At 37.1% G+C, this 16,255-nt stretch overlaps 1 protein-coding gene across 2 annotated transcripts; it reads right to left on the reverse strand.

Moving 5' to 3' along the window:
- Positions 1-3,309: 3,309 nt before the first annotated feature.
- On the reverse strand, positions 3,310-14,625 carry pitx1 (paired-like homeodomain 1). Of its 2 annotated transcripts, XM_036525101.1 has the most exons (4): positions 14,580-14,625; positions 7,793-7,942; positions 5,936-6,138; positions 3,310-3,858 (listed from the first exon to the last, which is right to left on the reverse strand). In XM_036525101.1, the coding sequence occupies exons 1-4, from the start codon at positions 14,623-14,625 to the stop codon at positions 3,310-3,312; spliced, it is 948 nt and encodes a 315-aa protein (XP_036380994.1). The 2 variants fall into 2 exon arrangements, with proteins under 2 accessions (XP_036380994.1, XP_036380995.1); XM_036525102.1 differs by lacking the exon at positions 7,793-7,942.
- Positions 14,626-16,255: the final 1,630 nt, after the last annotated feature.

The raw sequence follows: 16,255 nt of genomic DNA on the forward strand, positions 1-16,255 counted from the left end.
TAGCTGATTTGAATTGTACTTTTTAATTTTTCAGAGCTCACATTGTTCAGAGATTATGAAAGATTTCACTAATTGGGACTTGTTTTATGGTTTGCTAGTCTTACTCTTTGTTTCTGCATTTTATAGTTTGAACTACATTAATGTCAATGCAAGTGCAGTAATTTTCTCTGGATAATGATAGCTGTCAAATTCAATACATAAATGATCAAACTAAAGACTGCAGCTGTGCATAATATGCCAATATCTTTTGATTTACTGGTGTATTTATCAGGTTTAAAGGTCACACAAAGTAGACAAAAGACATCAGCTGCAAGTGACAATTGTGCTAATATTACGCTATTGTGTCAATAACTCAGATATGCGAAAGCCAGAGCAGTATTGTTGGGAGATACCACATTGATTGTGCAGTTAATGGTGTCTGCGAGAGTGTGGCACAGACTAAAAGGTTAAGAGTGAACTCTCTGTTAAAAGTTATATCTTACACCGCATCCATTTACATGATTACTACAAGCATGTTATAACTGAAGTATGTATGACTGTATGGTATCTCTGAAAACATTTGAAACGGAAAAACGTCAATGGAAACACTTCCTGAATAACGATAGCAAACCTCTGCCAAGTCCTTGACTCTACAATGCTCAAGTCTTGAGGAAGAATTGTATTTTAGCGAATCGTTCCTGCACTGAAGGAGAACGGGATGTTGCTGAATTAGACGGCAGGCGTTTGGGGAAATAGGTTTGTGCGCATAGCTCGTGCGTGGCTTCGTGTAGATCCTTATATTTTCCACTGCAAAAAGATAAACCGAAAAGAAAGCGCAACACAAATGAGTCATCTTTAAGTTGAACACCGATTTTTTCTTCAAACAGACGTATCACCATAGAAGCTATTATGGTTGTCGAAATTCGCCTTATAGCCATTAGGTTACATAATTTTAACGAACATGACATTTCAATGAATGATGGGTGGTGACTCAAAGTCCTTCCAGCTACTGTACCTCTAATCCGTGGTTCAGACTGTAAGCGGAATGAAGCCCAAAGTGTGCCCCTAATGTATTATGATTTCAACCACGGCAATCATATACATCTTCATATGGCTGTTTCTGAATATATGACGGACAAATATACATTTATATTGTACATATATATATATATTTAAATGATCATTTTACATTCGATGTTTTACAAGCATGTCTACATGCTAACGAGTCACCAGTTAGAAAATGTATGAAAAATCATAAAAGTTCCACACCTGTGTGAATCTGTATTAATGCTTTCTGTGAAAATAATGTGTTTTTAAATTGTACGGTGCTATTGTTTTCTAAAGAAAAGAAAATTAATAATTTCATTGTTCTTTATAACTTTAATTTGGTTACTTCTAAATGTTAAATAGGCGCTAGCCTCTAGATACTGTTCTAAGTGTGGTAAACACAGGGCCTAAAATTTGGAGAACAAGAAAATACCTTGACTAACTTTACACAGCATTCTCCAGTTGTGGCCTTTTACTTTACCAGTCCGGTCCCAACATGCAATTTTCTCTACATGTCAAGAAATTTGTAATGTTTTAATTGAAATAGACTTCTCTGAACCAGGAACGATCAACAACACGTTTACGCATAAAGAGAATGGACTTGATTCGGTTTTCGTGGTAAAGATTAAAATCAGTAATTCGTACAACACTTGATTTCGACCACAACAGATTACAACGGAATAATATAGGCTAATATTTATTAATCGACATGAGTAACCATTGTTGATCTAAAGTTACCTAATTCAGTTTTAAGCAATTGACCCCGTGCGGAGGGACATCTCCGACGTTTGGAGATAGTCAGTACATCCCTTGGCTCCTCCGTATTGATTGGCGTTTGAAGGTCAATAGTTTTTTTTTTTCGTAAATTTCACCAACCACCGAACTCATGAAGTGTGATAGTGAAAAGTAACAGTATCTAATTTAACAGCACAAAGTTCAGGACAAACCTCAATGTGTTTAGATTGCGCAGAGATCATAGCCTCGTTGGAGAGAGGACACAGCAATCAAATTTCTTACAGTAATTAGGAAATTTACTAGGGGGAATTTTTAAAATCATATTTAGACTTTTTATCATCTACATTACAATTACATTACAATTTGCTAAAACTAGGTTTTATAGGAAATTGAATTGAGTAACACGCAATAATCAAACATAAAGAAGTTTTCATTTCGTCATAGCTAACTTTAAAGCAAAAAATCTGTGTAATATGTTTCAAGGTAGAGCTTGTTCATTACTTGTTGACAACACTGCTCTTCACAAGGTAATGGCATATTCAATTGAACCACGAAATTTTGACCAGTAACGGTTAGGCCTATATCAATTGATAAAATAGGAACATAGCATAAGTTATTGGGAGATGTTATTTACGGCATTTTTAAATCAAAGATAAACATCAGATAAAAGATAGAAATATAAAAATCAGAATCAAATGAACTTAGTACTTAGCTCTCAGACTGTCATGTCATTAAATTAATTTGGTAATTAATAGCCTATACACAAATTGAAATGTCTATTCAAGCTTAACCATTTACGTGCCATATTTTGCCGCGTCACTTTGTATTAAAAAAATACATATCTGACATAAAACGTCATCTGCTGTAGTTTATTTAAACAAATTAACATAAACACATGCAGATATTTTCCAATCACCTTTTGTATACAGTATAATTGACTTGCTTGGTTCGTTTCTTTTAGATTAATATCATTTTTACAAAACACGTTGCACTCTTGAAGCATGCGGTTTTTCTACAAAGAACAAACAATCAAACACAAACTGACAAAAAATACTCCAGGTCAAGCATATTAAAGGACAGTTGTTCTAATACAAGACCGTCGCCTCTGACCTTGCCTTTTCTGCGCGTTATACGGTAAAAACACATAGGAGCAGTATAAAAGTTTATATACAACTATCAGAAATCTTCTTTTACCGTTGTTTTGAATCCCAATAAGTTCTAGGTCAGTTTTATGAATTTTCCCGATCCAACAACAAAAGTTACTTTCAAATAGTCTTCAAAGCAAGCAAGAGGAAAATGGACAATTGTTCCTTTGTCGGTTTCGTATGTACAGTGTTGCAATGATTCAAATGTCTTCATCACTGCGAAATCCAAAAAAACATGGATACTTAAATTGCTGTGCAAGTTCATAAGTAAACACATACAACCCGCATAATCCATTTGAAAATGATTGCAACTAATCCAGTTTTGCTTAGTTGTTGTTGTTGTTGTTGTTTGCGTCATTCGTAAGTCCATAGGTCCACGAGTAACCGAATCTGGTTTAGTTCGTCAACTGTTGTACTGGCAAGCGTTTAGGCTCGAACCAGGACTTTGCAACCCACTGTATCCAAACGTAGGGTGCTGCTTTGATTTCAGTCTGAGCGTCGCCAGGCTTGAGTTACAAGTGTCTCTGTACACACTGTAAGGGCCGCCAGGGGGTCCATACGGGCAGGTGGGCGAAGACATGGCGGAATTGATAGAGGAGCTGCTTATGCCGTTCAGATTGCTGATGTTGTTCAAGCCCGAGGCTGGCATGCCAGGTACGGCGCTATGTCCCATGCCGGACGCCATACTCATCGAAGAGATGGAGTTCGGGGCCGAGAACATAGACTGGGAAGTGAGCGGACTCATTGAGTTGAAGAAAGTGAAGTTCTTGGTGGACAACGGGGCCGGAGCCAGTCCTTTATTTGTCCAGTTGTTGTAAGTGTAGGCGGGGTACATGTCATCGTACGGCTGCATCAGACCGCTGAACTGGGGCAGGTAGCTGTTCTTACACAAGTCCATCTGCTGATTGCGCTCACGCTTCCTCCATTTGGCCCTGCGATTTTTAAACCACACCTATACAATAAGGAAAGGAGCAATAACACATCAGAAACAGCAATAACAACAAAACCACCACCGCCACTACTACTACTAGTACTACTACTACTATAATAATGATAATAATAGTATATAATAATAATGCCTTGAATCGGGATTGTATATTTTATTTCGAAAACCGCAAAGCTATAGGCGACGTCATGAAAACTGCAACATAATTTACAAAATAAATACAATAACATATAAATGCAATTTGATTATTGATTGATTGTATTACAATTTTAAAAATATTGCGACTCTGTGATCTGCATCTGAAATTGTATTTTCATGAAACGGGTTACTGTGAGAATAGACCTAATTGTACAACAAATAAACAAGTGAAAATTTCAAGGTTATTTAAAGTCAGTAAAAGGCGCGGGTTTTCGAACGACAAGGGCGTATACCCTCTGACACCACACATGTAAAATGTAGGCTATATTTAGATGCAGTTCGTTATCATCTTGTGTACACAGGTGTCTCCCTCGACTTAAAGGCCAATTTACCGTCGCCATTTTGAGAAAACTGTAAACTTACGATTATGACCCTGCTTTCCGTTGTGCATATTGACCAAGGTAAAATTACAGCAAACCCCATAGAGCAAGAAAATGCAGTAATAGCTATACCAGGACTGTCTGCATCATCATTCTTTCTCTCGAACATAACCGTCTAGAAAGTGAGCTCTCGCTGAATAAGTTCATGTACGTTAGTTGGTTAATAATATGACTTTAGCACTGACATGCGTTGCATCTTGCTAAAATGCATCTTTTCATACATTCGATTTTGGATTTGTTATCGTTGCATTGAGATTTGCTTCAAGTAAGCATATTTTCCTAAGTGGCAATGGCCCAGATATAAACGTACTGGACCACAAACGTTAATATTATTTGATACTGCTCCAGAACAGAAACAGAGGTCCTTTAAGATTTATAAGACACATTACTTAAAGAGGTCTGTAAATTAACATCAAACCAGAGGAAGACACCTATCAAACAATTTATTTGAACGGGTCTTTTCTTAATAAGGCAGTCGGCCTTTCAGACCAAATCCACATGTACAAAATTAAGTTCAAATGCTCTGAAATTCTAAAATAACACTTAAAATCAATTCCCTAAGAAAAAATATACCACAATGGCAACAAATGTGACAAAAAATGTACGAAAAAAGCAGAGTACGTAAACGTGAACATGTATATCATATTGCATTAAAATATACAGACTGAAGGCGGTCTACTTCTTAAGATACAATCATTTATGCATATATATCACGGGAAGTGATATAATGAAAATAAAAATAATAGCAAGTAATTGATACGATAATAATAGATGATGAACTAAAGATGGTTTCCCCTTTAAGCCCAGTTGTCTTCTTCCTCTTCTTCTTCCTCCTTTGCGGGTATAAAGGTAAGATTTTATTCAGCGGACTATATCTTCTGCTTTAGGATGGTATGGCTGCACTTGTGCCCGCAACCCTAAAATTTTTACATTTCAGAAAATTCCTCCTTCACCCTCGTGCATCCAGCGTATGTGCTTGATAGCCCCGTCTCCGAAAGCAAATGTGAGTTCAGCATCCGCTAAAGACAGAAGGCTAAACTAAATCCCCCTGGTTTTAAAAACCCATTAATATTGTTAGTGGCGGGTAATTGAACTTATTCGAACTGAATTACACAGTGGGTTAAAAAGAAATGAATTGTGTGCACCAAAAGGGAACTTACATATTCCCACCCACCACAGTTTACCGCAGCTTTTAGTAAAGAATTATGAAAATGAAGCATCTTGACAAGATATTTGTGGAACGAGTTTGTAACTCGAGGACACCAAATTTATCAACTGAATGAGAGTATTACTTATGTTTTAGTACAAGCTCTGTGGAAAATAATTGATTATTTTCAGTTATCACGATTAAATCCCACAGTCTAAACTTCAAGACATTGTCAAATCCCGTCAGTAAAGTTTGAAACAGTATTTTGTGTTCTCGTCATTGAATGTATACTGATTGCCGTCGTGTAACACTCTATATAACGTTTTCGTGAGTCTCGGTACTCTCACGGTCGACTTACCCTGACCCTGGCCTCCGTGAGGTTGGTCCATACGGCGATCTCCTCTCTCGTACTCATGTCTGGGTAGCGGTTACGCTGGAAGGTGGCCTCCAGTTCCTGCAGCTGCTGACTGGTGAAGTGAGTGCGCTGTCGCCTTTGCTTTTTCTTCTTCGGGTCGTCGCCGTTTCCATCGTCACTTCGGTGCTCCACGCTCCTTTCCTTTTCTGAAGAACAACCGATAGGTTATACGCGTTATCTTCCCACAGCCAAGCTTGATATCACATAGTCGAAATGTAATGTCGTGTAAAGAAACAGCTTCAATATGGAAACATTCCGACCAAGGTAAGAGCTGATCGTGTACAAATCCAACTTTTCCCTCACAGAATAAAACAGATTTCAGAGATGTTTTAATGATTAAATATGCACCCACCGTAATGTTTTGTTAATGTAGTTTTAAGTAGCTAAAATACAGACCATATCATACCAACGACGATTCGTGACTGAGATTTTTAAAGTAAGTCTAAAGCGATTTTTGTGAAATGCGTTATGAATGATATTCATTTATTAACAAAGACAATCTACAACTGCACCAAGTTCTCAAGACTCTTGGACACATCACGTGCTACAGACTAGTTAAATATCAACATATATATATGTAGGCCTCAGGTCCAGTATTGGTTTACAATTAATTTTTTGAAGATCAGTTCGACTTTTTAATCTAACAGGTTCTACAGTGCATACCTTACGCTAAATATGTAGCCTCTTCAGTGATTTGCAAACACAAACGGTGCACACTCAGTGTGGTGAAAAATACAAACATGGGCCTATATAAGGTTTTAATCTGAACCTGAAAACACAAGAGGTTGCAACCGCAGAAGGCCGCACAAATTTAGCCTATTTATTTTTTTCTGGGTAAACCGCATCATTTTTCACTTTTGAAAACATTTTAATCGACTACTGCAATTCGCAATATAATTGCGCATATGGTAAATAAGCAACGTATACCCTGTGGAAATATTTAAAAGTACAATATCCTTCACATTTCTAAACAGTAAAACCGCCGGAGAAAGAAATAAACGTGTAAACAGGACAGGCTTATTGCTTCAATGTCTCCATGTACAATACGTACAGGGAGAATCGGAAATGGGACAGCATATGAAAAAATGTTGAAAAAATGTTTTTGATATCCAGGTTGAATTTTTTTATTAATTTAATTTAATCTGCATGCTCGTTTTATTTATATGTCATGGATGGAAATATTGTAAACTCTAAAGTACTTCAGAGCGCGTAAATGCTGGAGCATTCAATGGAAATTAACTTTACACTTCATTAGAAAGTACAAAACTATAAACGCTTATAGGTTAGGGAGCGTGCCTTTTGTACAACTGAATAATGTGACTCCACGACGATTTGGAAATTTGAATGGTACATGCGTATGCCACAATTGCTACGATTTAGCAGATAGAAACGTCAACCTTATTTACAGTGGCTCAAACTCACCCTTGGATAACTTTTCTTAACAAACCGCAATGGACAATACTTACATGCTTGTGGTAGTAAATTACTATTTTCAGACACTAAATGTAAGATGTGTTTTTGTAATAAAAGTGGCAAACATTGCATTCTGATTATCACTTAGATTATTCAGTATGACTCTTGTAGCTGCAGGGGAAATCAATCAGATTTGATGGAGGCCTTTCTTCGTGACTGTTCTCTCACTCATGCAGTCGCGGGCGTATCGGTGCATACAGTTTTCGTTTTAAAACAGGGCTGCATTCATAACAGAACACGCTGAAGCGTGTTACTGGAATAAGATGCATCAATAACAGCACTGAAAGAAAATGAGGTAATACAGTGTTATTACAGTGATTGTTGTACCTGCTATTTCAGTATCTGATGATTCGCTGCTTGAATTTTCTAATGTTTCTCGCGTGCCGCTCGAAGTTCTCGGCAAGTGAAAGGTAGAAGCCATGTCGCGCGGCGGCGGGGGTCTCACCGCCTCCGGAATTCTGTCCAAATTCATTCCACCTTGAAAAGAATGATGCTGGATTAACGAAGTCAACCCTGCATATGCGAGCTTTAATGTGTTTGTTGAAATATTCCTTTTCTGTCAAAACAGTCGTGAAAAAAAAATTTGCTTTAGAAACCAGGATTATTTTTTGCTGTCAGATTTCCACAAGAATTTTCCTTAGTATAGCCCTCTTTCGTGCAGCAATGATAAGGCGTACGCTTTCGGTTTCTCCAGAGGAAAATGTGCTCAGCATGATCGAATGGAAAAGCCTGTGTTAGAACCATGGGTAGATCCACCCATCCTCCGCATTAAGCCTCCCTGATCTCCGAAGGAGTCCCACCCACAAAGTACGATCGGCCTAATCTGTCTGCAGGCAGAGTACTTTCAGGATTTGTCTCAGGGGAACGCACGAGGCAACTCCGCTTTCTGTTGCATTGGAAACTTCGGCGGAAAATGGGCCCTTTATTCGGGCATGTTTGAAAAACTCCTACCCGAAGTGCTTTGGGCAGCTGGGTGTGCTTGTATACACACGCACACAATGTATATGTCGGATGTTAACTGAGCTGAATAAACACTTCCAATAGGCCTGCCCTGTTAGGTTTCAGTGTTAAAACATTCGTGTAAAATACAGCAATCCACCAGAATGGATATAGAAATGAGCAGAATGCGACATTTTCATTAAATATGTCTCCAGCAGTCATTTTAAAGCGAACACTTCTGCACAGCTACATAGAGCCACTACCATAATCTTAATGAGACGTAATAGATAGGCACTGTGCGTGTGCAAGACCCTAGCCTCCGTGCTCGCGCAAATATGCAAGCGACCTGTGTGTGTGTGTGTGTGTAACTGAGAGAGACAGAGAGAGAGAGAGAGAAAGAAAGAAGGAGAGAGTATCCACAGGTCACATTGAAACAACTCTGTAGAATCGGTCTACTCTAAATCAAAGGTCTAATACTGACGTATAGCCAAACAATTTTACAGAGCTATTTCCGGTACCTAAATGACATTACAGTTTCATTATTTCAATTTGCAACACCTGAAGTTAATATTTAGCCAAATACTTACTTTAGATAAACGTAATTTGATTATTGTGCCCCTTTTGTTATCTTTTTCTGCCTTTCATCTACTTTTGGGAAATTGCATGTATAAAAATATAGTCACAACAGAATATTTTACGTAATTAATAATATTCCATATATTTATTGGCATTGGCATATTTTATGCCATTTTATGCCACCGGTATGTTAATATACTGAAAATATAAGGTTTATGTAGATGGTGCAAACATATCTGCAGAAACCTAACCCTGTTAAAAACTCAATATTGTTCATTTTGTTTCAATGCCATTTAGCTATTTAATACACGTGGACTTTCTTACTTGTATGATAAGCTCACCTATAAATTAAACAGAGGCTAATTTCAATACCGACACCAATCAATAGCACGGTTAAAAAAACTTTAATGCAAACTAGGCCTACTATTTTTTAAAATAATACAAGATTAAATTGAGAGAATATCTTATAAATTGTTTGATATTTTATGATACATTAACTGTTTAGTTTTCATCTTAGTACATCTCCTTATGTAATTGTAAATGAAAGTTACTTGGCGTGTCTTTCATTTATAATTTACCAAAAGTATTAGTATTATTATTATATTACAATGTAGTACTAATTATTACAATCTATTACATTTGTAAGAATCACATTTTTTTATTTCTGCTTTTCCCGTAAACTGATTATTTTCAGTGCAGGACTTAAGAAAGGTATAAGACTCGTTATTCTTGACGAATGTTCACCTTGTCAAAAAAAAATTTCGGCTCCGCACTTAAACCTATGAGTGCTCTGTCACTGTGAGTTGTTTGGGTAGAAGCCTAAACCTGAATGAATACTATAGGGTTACACTTAGTTTTATTACAGTGTAATTATACCGCAGGCTGCACTGTACTTGTTTCTTTTCGTGGCAAATAAATAATTTTTAAAAATCACTTAAAAATCAACTTTTAAAAAATAAAAATATAATTCCCTGTTGCATGTGATTCTACATTCAATGATTATGTACTAGTCAATAGTAATTATTATTGTAGTAATTATTATTCAAATAGAAAACATTCCGGCTCTTAAAGCCAGCAAAAGGGCTAGTTGTTACATACAAACAAATGTTGTCCACAATATTTTCTTTCCTCAAGTATTTGCGCGTGTTTTGACTCAAGCTTTTTTCTTATCACGTTCCTACATTAGGACTGCCTGTAAAGTAGCGTCGCCTACTGGCGGGAAATCACTTCGCTGATGCAAAATAGGTAACACCATCCATTGCATGTTTGTAGTTTTGGTAGCAAACCGCCAACCCCTTCCGTTAAGCTTTTACCCAAAAAATCAATTACAACATACCCGCCCAGTCCGTATTAAAGAAGGCCAGACGCAGCGCATTAATTCCTAAGTACAATTTAACCATATTTATGCATTTTTATTAGTTTGTAAAAGAGCTCAAATGTCTGGCGTTGTAAAAACCTTAAGGAAACCTGAACAGTGTCAGGTAATATATTAATTATACCGCTAAAGATAATATTCTATTAATGTCTTTCATCTGCAGGAGTTTTACAGCTATGTTCTTCCATTTTAAATGACGTGGCAATAATAGTCTTTGCAGTACTTTTAAGGAAGAACCTAAAACCCCCTTTTGATTGAATTCCAAAACTCCTTCAGTGTATTCATTAAAAGGATGACATACATGCTTTCAGATGACAAAGTGAAATAGTGTGTCATTGGAAAGGAATACAGCATGATATTATACACAGTCAAAGTAATATTGATTATTTTCACGTGAACGTCCCAGTTGGATTGGCAGTTACAAATCGGGGCATTGAGGGATGTTATGTATTTTCACAACTCAAGCTGGCTGTAATAGTCATGAATAAATTAATTCATGACGGCCACTTGGCATGAGTTGGTCCTGTCTTTCCGTTGTCGCATCCGTGAATTATGTCACAGGCGCCAGTCTCGCTCTTTGGGCCACTAATGACATTTAACATTTGACATGGGACCTTGTCAAACCGGTATAAGCCTCGCTTTAGGCCCATTGAACAAAGCAGTCGTGAAACCTCTCAACAATCTTTTTTTCATTCATTTGTTCCCCTTCCATGCCAAGGTAATATAATATTATTCAAATAACTATATCATTTTTGTTCAAAGCCCATTTCGCCAATACCGTTTCTTTGGGACGCAAAGGTTAAGTTTGCACGGCCTGGGTTTAGGAAAAGTTATTTCATGGGCAATTTAGCTGATGTTACTCTTCTTAAAATTGGACGTCACATCATCTAATAATAATAATTTGTCAATGTTAAGCTGTTCGTTTGCCTGTGATAAACCAAACATACGCTATGTGACGCTTCCAGAAATTAAATGTCAGTATTGCAGTGTTCATTTTAACTGAACATTCACCATTTTATGAACGACCTGTTACTCTTGAGTTAATGATATTCTGAGCAGGTTTTCGTGGTTCACACACCAGGTAACCTTGAGACACGTACACAGCTGCAAAATGTATTAATTATTCCCAACCTAAAATTGCATGTAAGAGTTTTAAGTAGTTACCATAACTTGATACAGTTCTGATTTAAAAACTAAACACCAGAATGTGTTAACTCGTGCCAGAAGTGTAGCTTCTGAAGTGCTTTTTAAGTCATAAGAACCTTAGATCACCTTAGAACTGGGTGATCTATGGTGACTGAAAATAGGCACGAAAAAAAAGTATGAAAATCTCTAACTCATTTAAAGCCGAATTGTCACATTTGTCGGTGTATTTTAAAACGGAAAGATAGAAAGTCATGTAAATCACATGCAACAATATTTGCTTTTAACCCATTACTCAATTGTTTGCATGGCTTTTTGCATTGTGGTTAGATGGAATAGATCCCCTTCAAGGATTTTCTCAGCGATTCTGAAAAAAAGATCGTTTTTGAATCAATTTGTGTAATTCTTTCCCCCCTGCTTCTTCCTGGTCTTCGTGGTTAAAGGCTATGGCTAGAAACATATTTCCTTATAGGCTTTCAGTTTGATGTCTACCACAAACTGATCATCCTTTTTGTAAGTTATTGGAAAATGTCTTTCTTGATTACGACTATTTTTTTAAATCGCTGTGTTCATTTCAAAATTTTAGAGGCCTATAAGACCAGTAGATGCATTTTGTAGCCATCATGTTCATTGGGAGAGATCATAGCTTATATTCAGGCAGTGTGATATATTTTTCGAAGAAAAAAATCCATATTTCTGTCGTCAAAACGCCTTAAGCGCTCTGATGTAAACATGCAGCGACAGCAAATCTTTACTATGTAAAGAAATGCCAAAATATCATTATCACTATAATTTCAAAGACATAATGTTATATCGGACAGCAAACATGTAAACTGTTGTTTCATAAAAAGGTACCCAAACTACTACAAGGATTTGTTCGCAAAAATACACATTTATGATTCACTTATGGTGGTAGCTGGCACTCCCTTCAAAAGGAACAGCAAAAACCATTTTTGCATGGGCTTTTTTTGCATGGGTTTGCTACATTTGCAAGCCGCAAATTTTCGACTGCTTCGATTCGAAGCTATCTCGAGTAGGTAATAGCTTCAGCGTCAACGAAACGAAAAAGAGTGCATTTTAGATGCTTACGTTAATGCAGTATCATGAGTGGTGCGGTCACACTTCCCCGTGGCCACGCTTACTGCTGCTGTTTCTGACGCAGAACTCTCGCAGGTGGTAACCAGGGAGATCCTCGCCAGTTTGATGAACTCACTTGACAATTGTTTGAATTACATGACAAGGAGTGAGGATATGCACGTGCACTTAAGACCTGGACCTTATTGCAGTGCCACCCTCTCTGTTTTTTGAATCTGGCCTGTGTTTCAGTTCTGAAAATGAAAGCCTGATCATTGCGCAAAGAAACGATTGCCACATAACTGTCCAGCTGGTGATGTCATAACTAGGGTTTCTGTATGCATGCTACTTTGAAGGGCTAAGGTAGCCTACTTTTCGTAAATTGTATGTTAGAAATCACCACAACTGAGTAAACACGATTAGAAAGCCGGTACATCGACCGGGTCTCCTATGCAGGACAGACTGATGTGGCAGAATTTGCACAATAGTGCTTTACGCAGCAGTTAAATTGGATTCTGTTTTGAGAAGTACCTTCCTACTCGACAGAGGTACAACGTAACTACGCATTTCAAGTTCCATTACAAATAGATTAAGGTTTTCTTTCAGTATTCCCTTAAAAAGAGCTAAATGCACAAAACGCAAAGCACACAAGTGTGCCTTAGAATGCAAGTGTGACTCCGGATTACCCGGAGCAAGAGCATATGTCGTTCCGCAGAGATTCCTCACAAACCCAAGGACTACACATGCATTAAATATGCATTCTATCTCTGAACTGCCATGCACCTACAAAAAAATCGACATTTGAGCGATATCACATTTAAGCACATTTAGTGCGTCCAAACAATTTTTAAATGACTACAATACATAAAAAAACTTATGTAACTTATTTGTCAGCCTGGACCTCCCTCCGAAATTACCCGACAGATCACATCCTATCTTCCCGCAGATATATGGATGATGATACTTGCCCCGACAGATCGTCTCATACAACTGATCTCAACCGTTTTTAAGTGCCTAAAGTGGCGTCATACATATTACTGTGGCTGCATATGTCCCAAAATTCTTGACCGCAGCCTTTATAAATATGAAATATGGTTCACCCTGATGTGGAGACAGTATTTTAAACACATGAAATTAGTTTTTGTGTTAAGACTCAGGTCGATATAATATTGCTGTGATTTGAGATTTTAAAATATTTAAGTTTATCCTAAGCATACAGCCTGCAGATATAAGCATTTAACTCTCACCTCGCGATGTATTAAACGACCAGGTTGAAACCAGTGTATCAATAACCTTGTCATTCAAAACCGAGGAAAATTATAATGACATTTTTACTAAAATGTGCGTTTGTTGCAGACATATATTGACGATATTATGTTTTTAAAATGCATTTCCTAATGCCAATATCCCGCAGCAATGTTAAAGCTATCGCGGGCGCATCTTCTGCTATATCCATTTGCATTGTATTGATCAGATAAATTATGTGTTTTGCATTGTAATAGTTAAGTCTCCAATCAAATAAATAATCATGCCATAATCACTCGTGCTATTATTCATAGAAACAATATGGACTGGTATTGTCTGATATTGACTGTAGATGTTTGGTCTCTTGATTTGATTGCAATTTAAAGGCAGTCGCTCTGGCGCACGGTTCCTCGATAGAGAAGACACGCATGGACTGAAATTAATTGCGCCGACAGATATTTTTCTCATTTACATCCAAACAGGGTCGATATTGAACATGCTCCAGGAATCCTTTTACCCCGTTTCACAGAACTCCTGGTAATTACTAACAGTGCATTTACAACAGCGCACAAATATAGTATGCGATACAGGGTGGGTCTTGGCAAAAATGGTAGAAATAGTCTTGGTAAAATAGGTAAATAAATAAAAGGCGTGCAGCTGAATTTTGGTCAGCTGTATAAAAGTACGACTGAAACGGTACATGACATAAAATACGCCTGAACAATTTAAAATGAGCAACAATACTGAAGCATGCGGCAGTACCTGGATCACCACAGGAGATTACATTCTTAGATAAATTAAGTTCCATTCCAAATGCCTGCAAAACAAAACAACACAAACAAAAGTTAGCAAAGTTGTTTTTTCAAAATGACAAAACCGCGAGGTTTAAGGAAAATAAATGTCACAAAGATTACAATTTTATCATCCTTATTAAAAACCATTGGTTTATTGTGCAGTCATAATCACAATGAAAAGAAAATGTGATGTGTCTTCTGATAATCGCTACATAACCAAACAAAAAACTTCAAAGCTGTTAGCATACGATACAAATGGAATGTTATAGTAATATTTTTTGTCCGGCATTACCTTAAGAACAAAAATGGCAAAATGATAAAAACCTTGATAATTTCAGAAAAATTAAGCACAATCACGTTTACTTATTTTCTATGACCACTCTACTCAACTTTAACTCTGTTAGCTTTAGTTTTAAGACAGTGCAAATCAATCTCTTCGAGTAGGCTAAAAGTTTATCGTTATCGTAATATATTCGCATAACCTCTCTTATCTTTAGGAATCCCTTTGCTTGTTCTATGTCCACAATAAATCGTGACTGAGCGCCTTGGCTTCTTGTTCCACACACACACACACACACACACACACACACACACACACACACACACACACACACACACACACACACACAACCATACAAAAGAGATTTTTTTTGAATCGGCCTCTTCAGCGTCTCACACTTGACTTTTGACATCAAATACGTTATTTAGTGCCCCTCAAAGATATACAAAGTAAAATGTATATTGCCATTCACATTTTCGTTTATATTCTCTATAAGATCAACTTTAAACAACGGTAAATATCTAAATTCCCCATTCATAGTCGCACTTAAACCACATTCCTCATCATAACTGCTTTGTTGGCAACATTTAAAGATGTTTACAATAATAATCCCTCACATTTTCAGTGGTAAAACATCAGACGAACGCGTGTTTATAGACTCAGAAAACGTGCGTACTCCTCATAAGAGTCTCTTTACTTAATGGTTTTGGTCCCATTAGATCTCATTTACAGTTGTCATTACCCTTATCATAACCTGCTTCAACGAATGCACCAAACATTAACCTGATAGGAATGAAGATGACCATTACTAATAATAGATGACAAGTAGCCAACCATTTTGCTTATTAATATCAAAACAGACCAGTCATTCCAGTCATATAAATTGATTTAAGCCTGGCTTACAAACTAATAACAAATTAATGTAACGAAGAAGCATTGCTACATGCAATCGAGCATAATTATTTTAGAGGAGTCGGTGCCGTTCCTTCACCACTCTTGAACTCTCGTTCTCCTGCTCGTTTATGTATCGCGTTAACCATTCTTCAAATATTAATGAATTTAAGTTACGCAAACACATCAAAGATGGATCTTTGCATTGGCAGCTCTGTTTTAGCAGTTCTGCCCTGCAACAACAAAAGTCATGCCCCGCGAAGAGTTGACTATCCAGTCTACAAGCCAAGGCAAGGAAGCCGCGCTGTCACCATTTCTATTTTGTTTGTTAAATAAAGCTGTGATTTGCTCTAAAGCCCTGTCTTGATCTTGACCTTACATGCATGCATTGTAATATGTCGATTATATGCGATTTAAACTCTAACTCATAAAACACACATCCTTCGAACCTTACACACACACAAACAGGCTGA

Source organism: Megalops cyprinoides, chromosome 3 (genome assembly GCF_013368585.1).
Source record: "Megalops cyprinoides isolate fMegCyp1 chromosome 3, fMegCyp1.pri, whole genome shotgun sequence".
NCBI classification, from domain to species: domain Eukaryota; kingdom Metazoa; phylum Chordata; class Actinopteri; order Elopiformes; family Megalopidae; genus Megalops; species Megalops cyprinoides.

Coding starts and splice junctions, on each gene's coding strand:
- pitx1 (XM_036525101.1), bottom strand. CDS start 14,625: ATGGAACTTAATTTATCTAAGAATGTAATCTCCTGTGGTGATCCAG. Junction 7,943..14,579: donor AATCTCCTGTGGTGATCCAG/GTACTGCCGCAT, acceptor ATTCTTTTCAAG/GTGGAATGAATTTGGACAGA. Junction 6,139..7,792: donor ATCAGATACTGAAATAGCAG/GTACAACAATCA, acceptor GTTGTTCTTCAG/AAAAGGAAAGGAGCGTGGAG.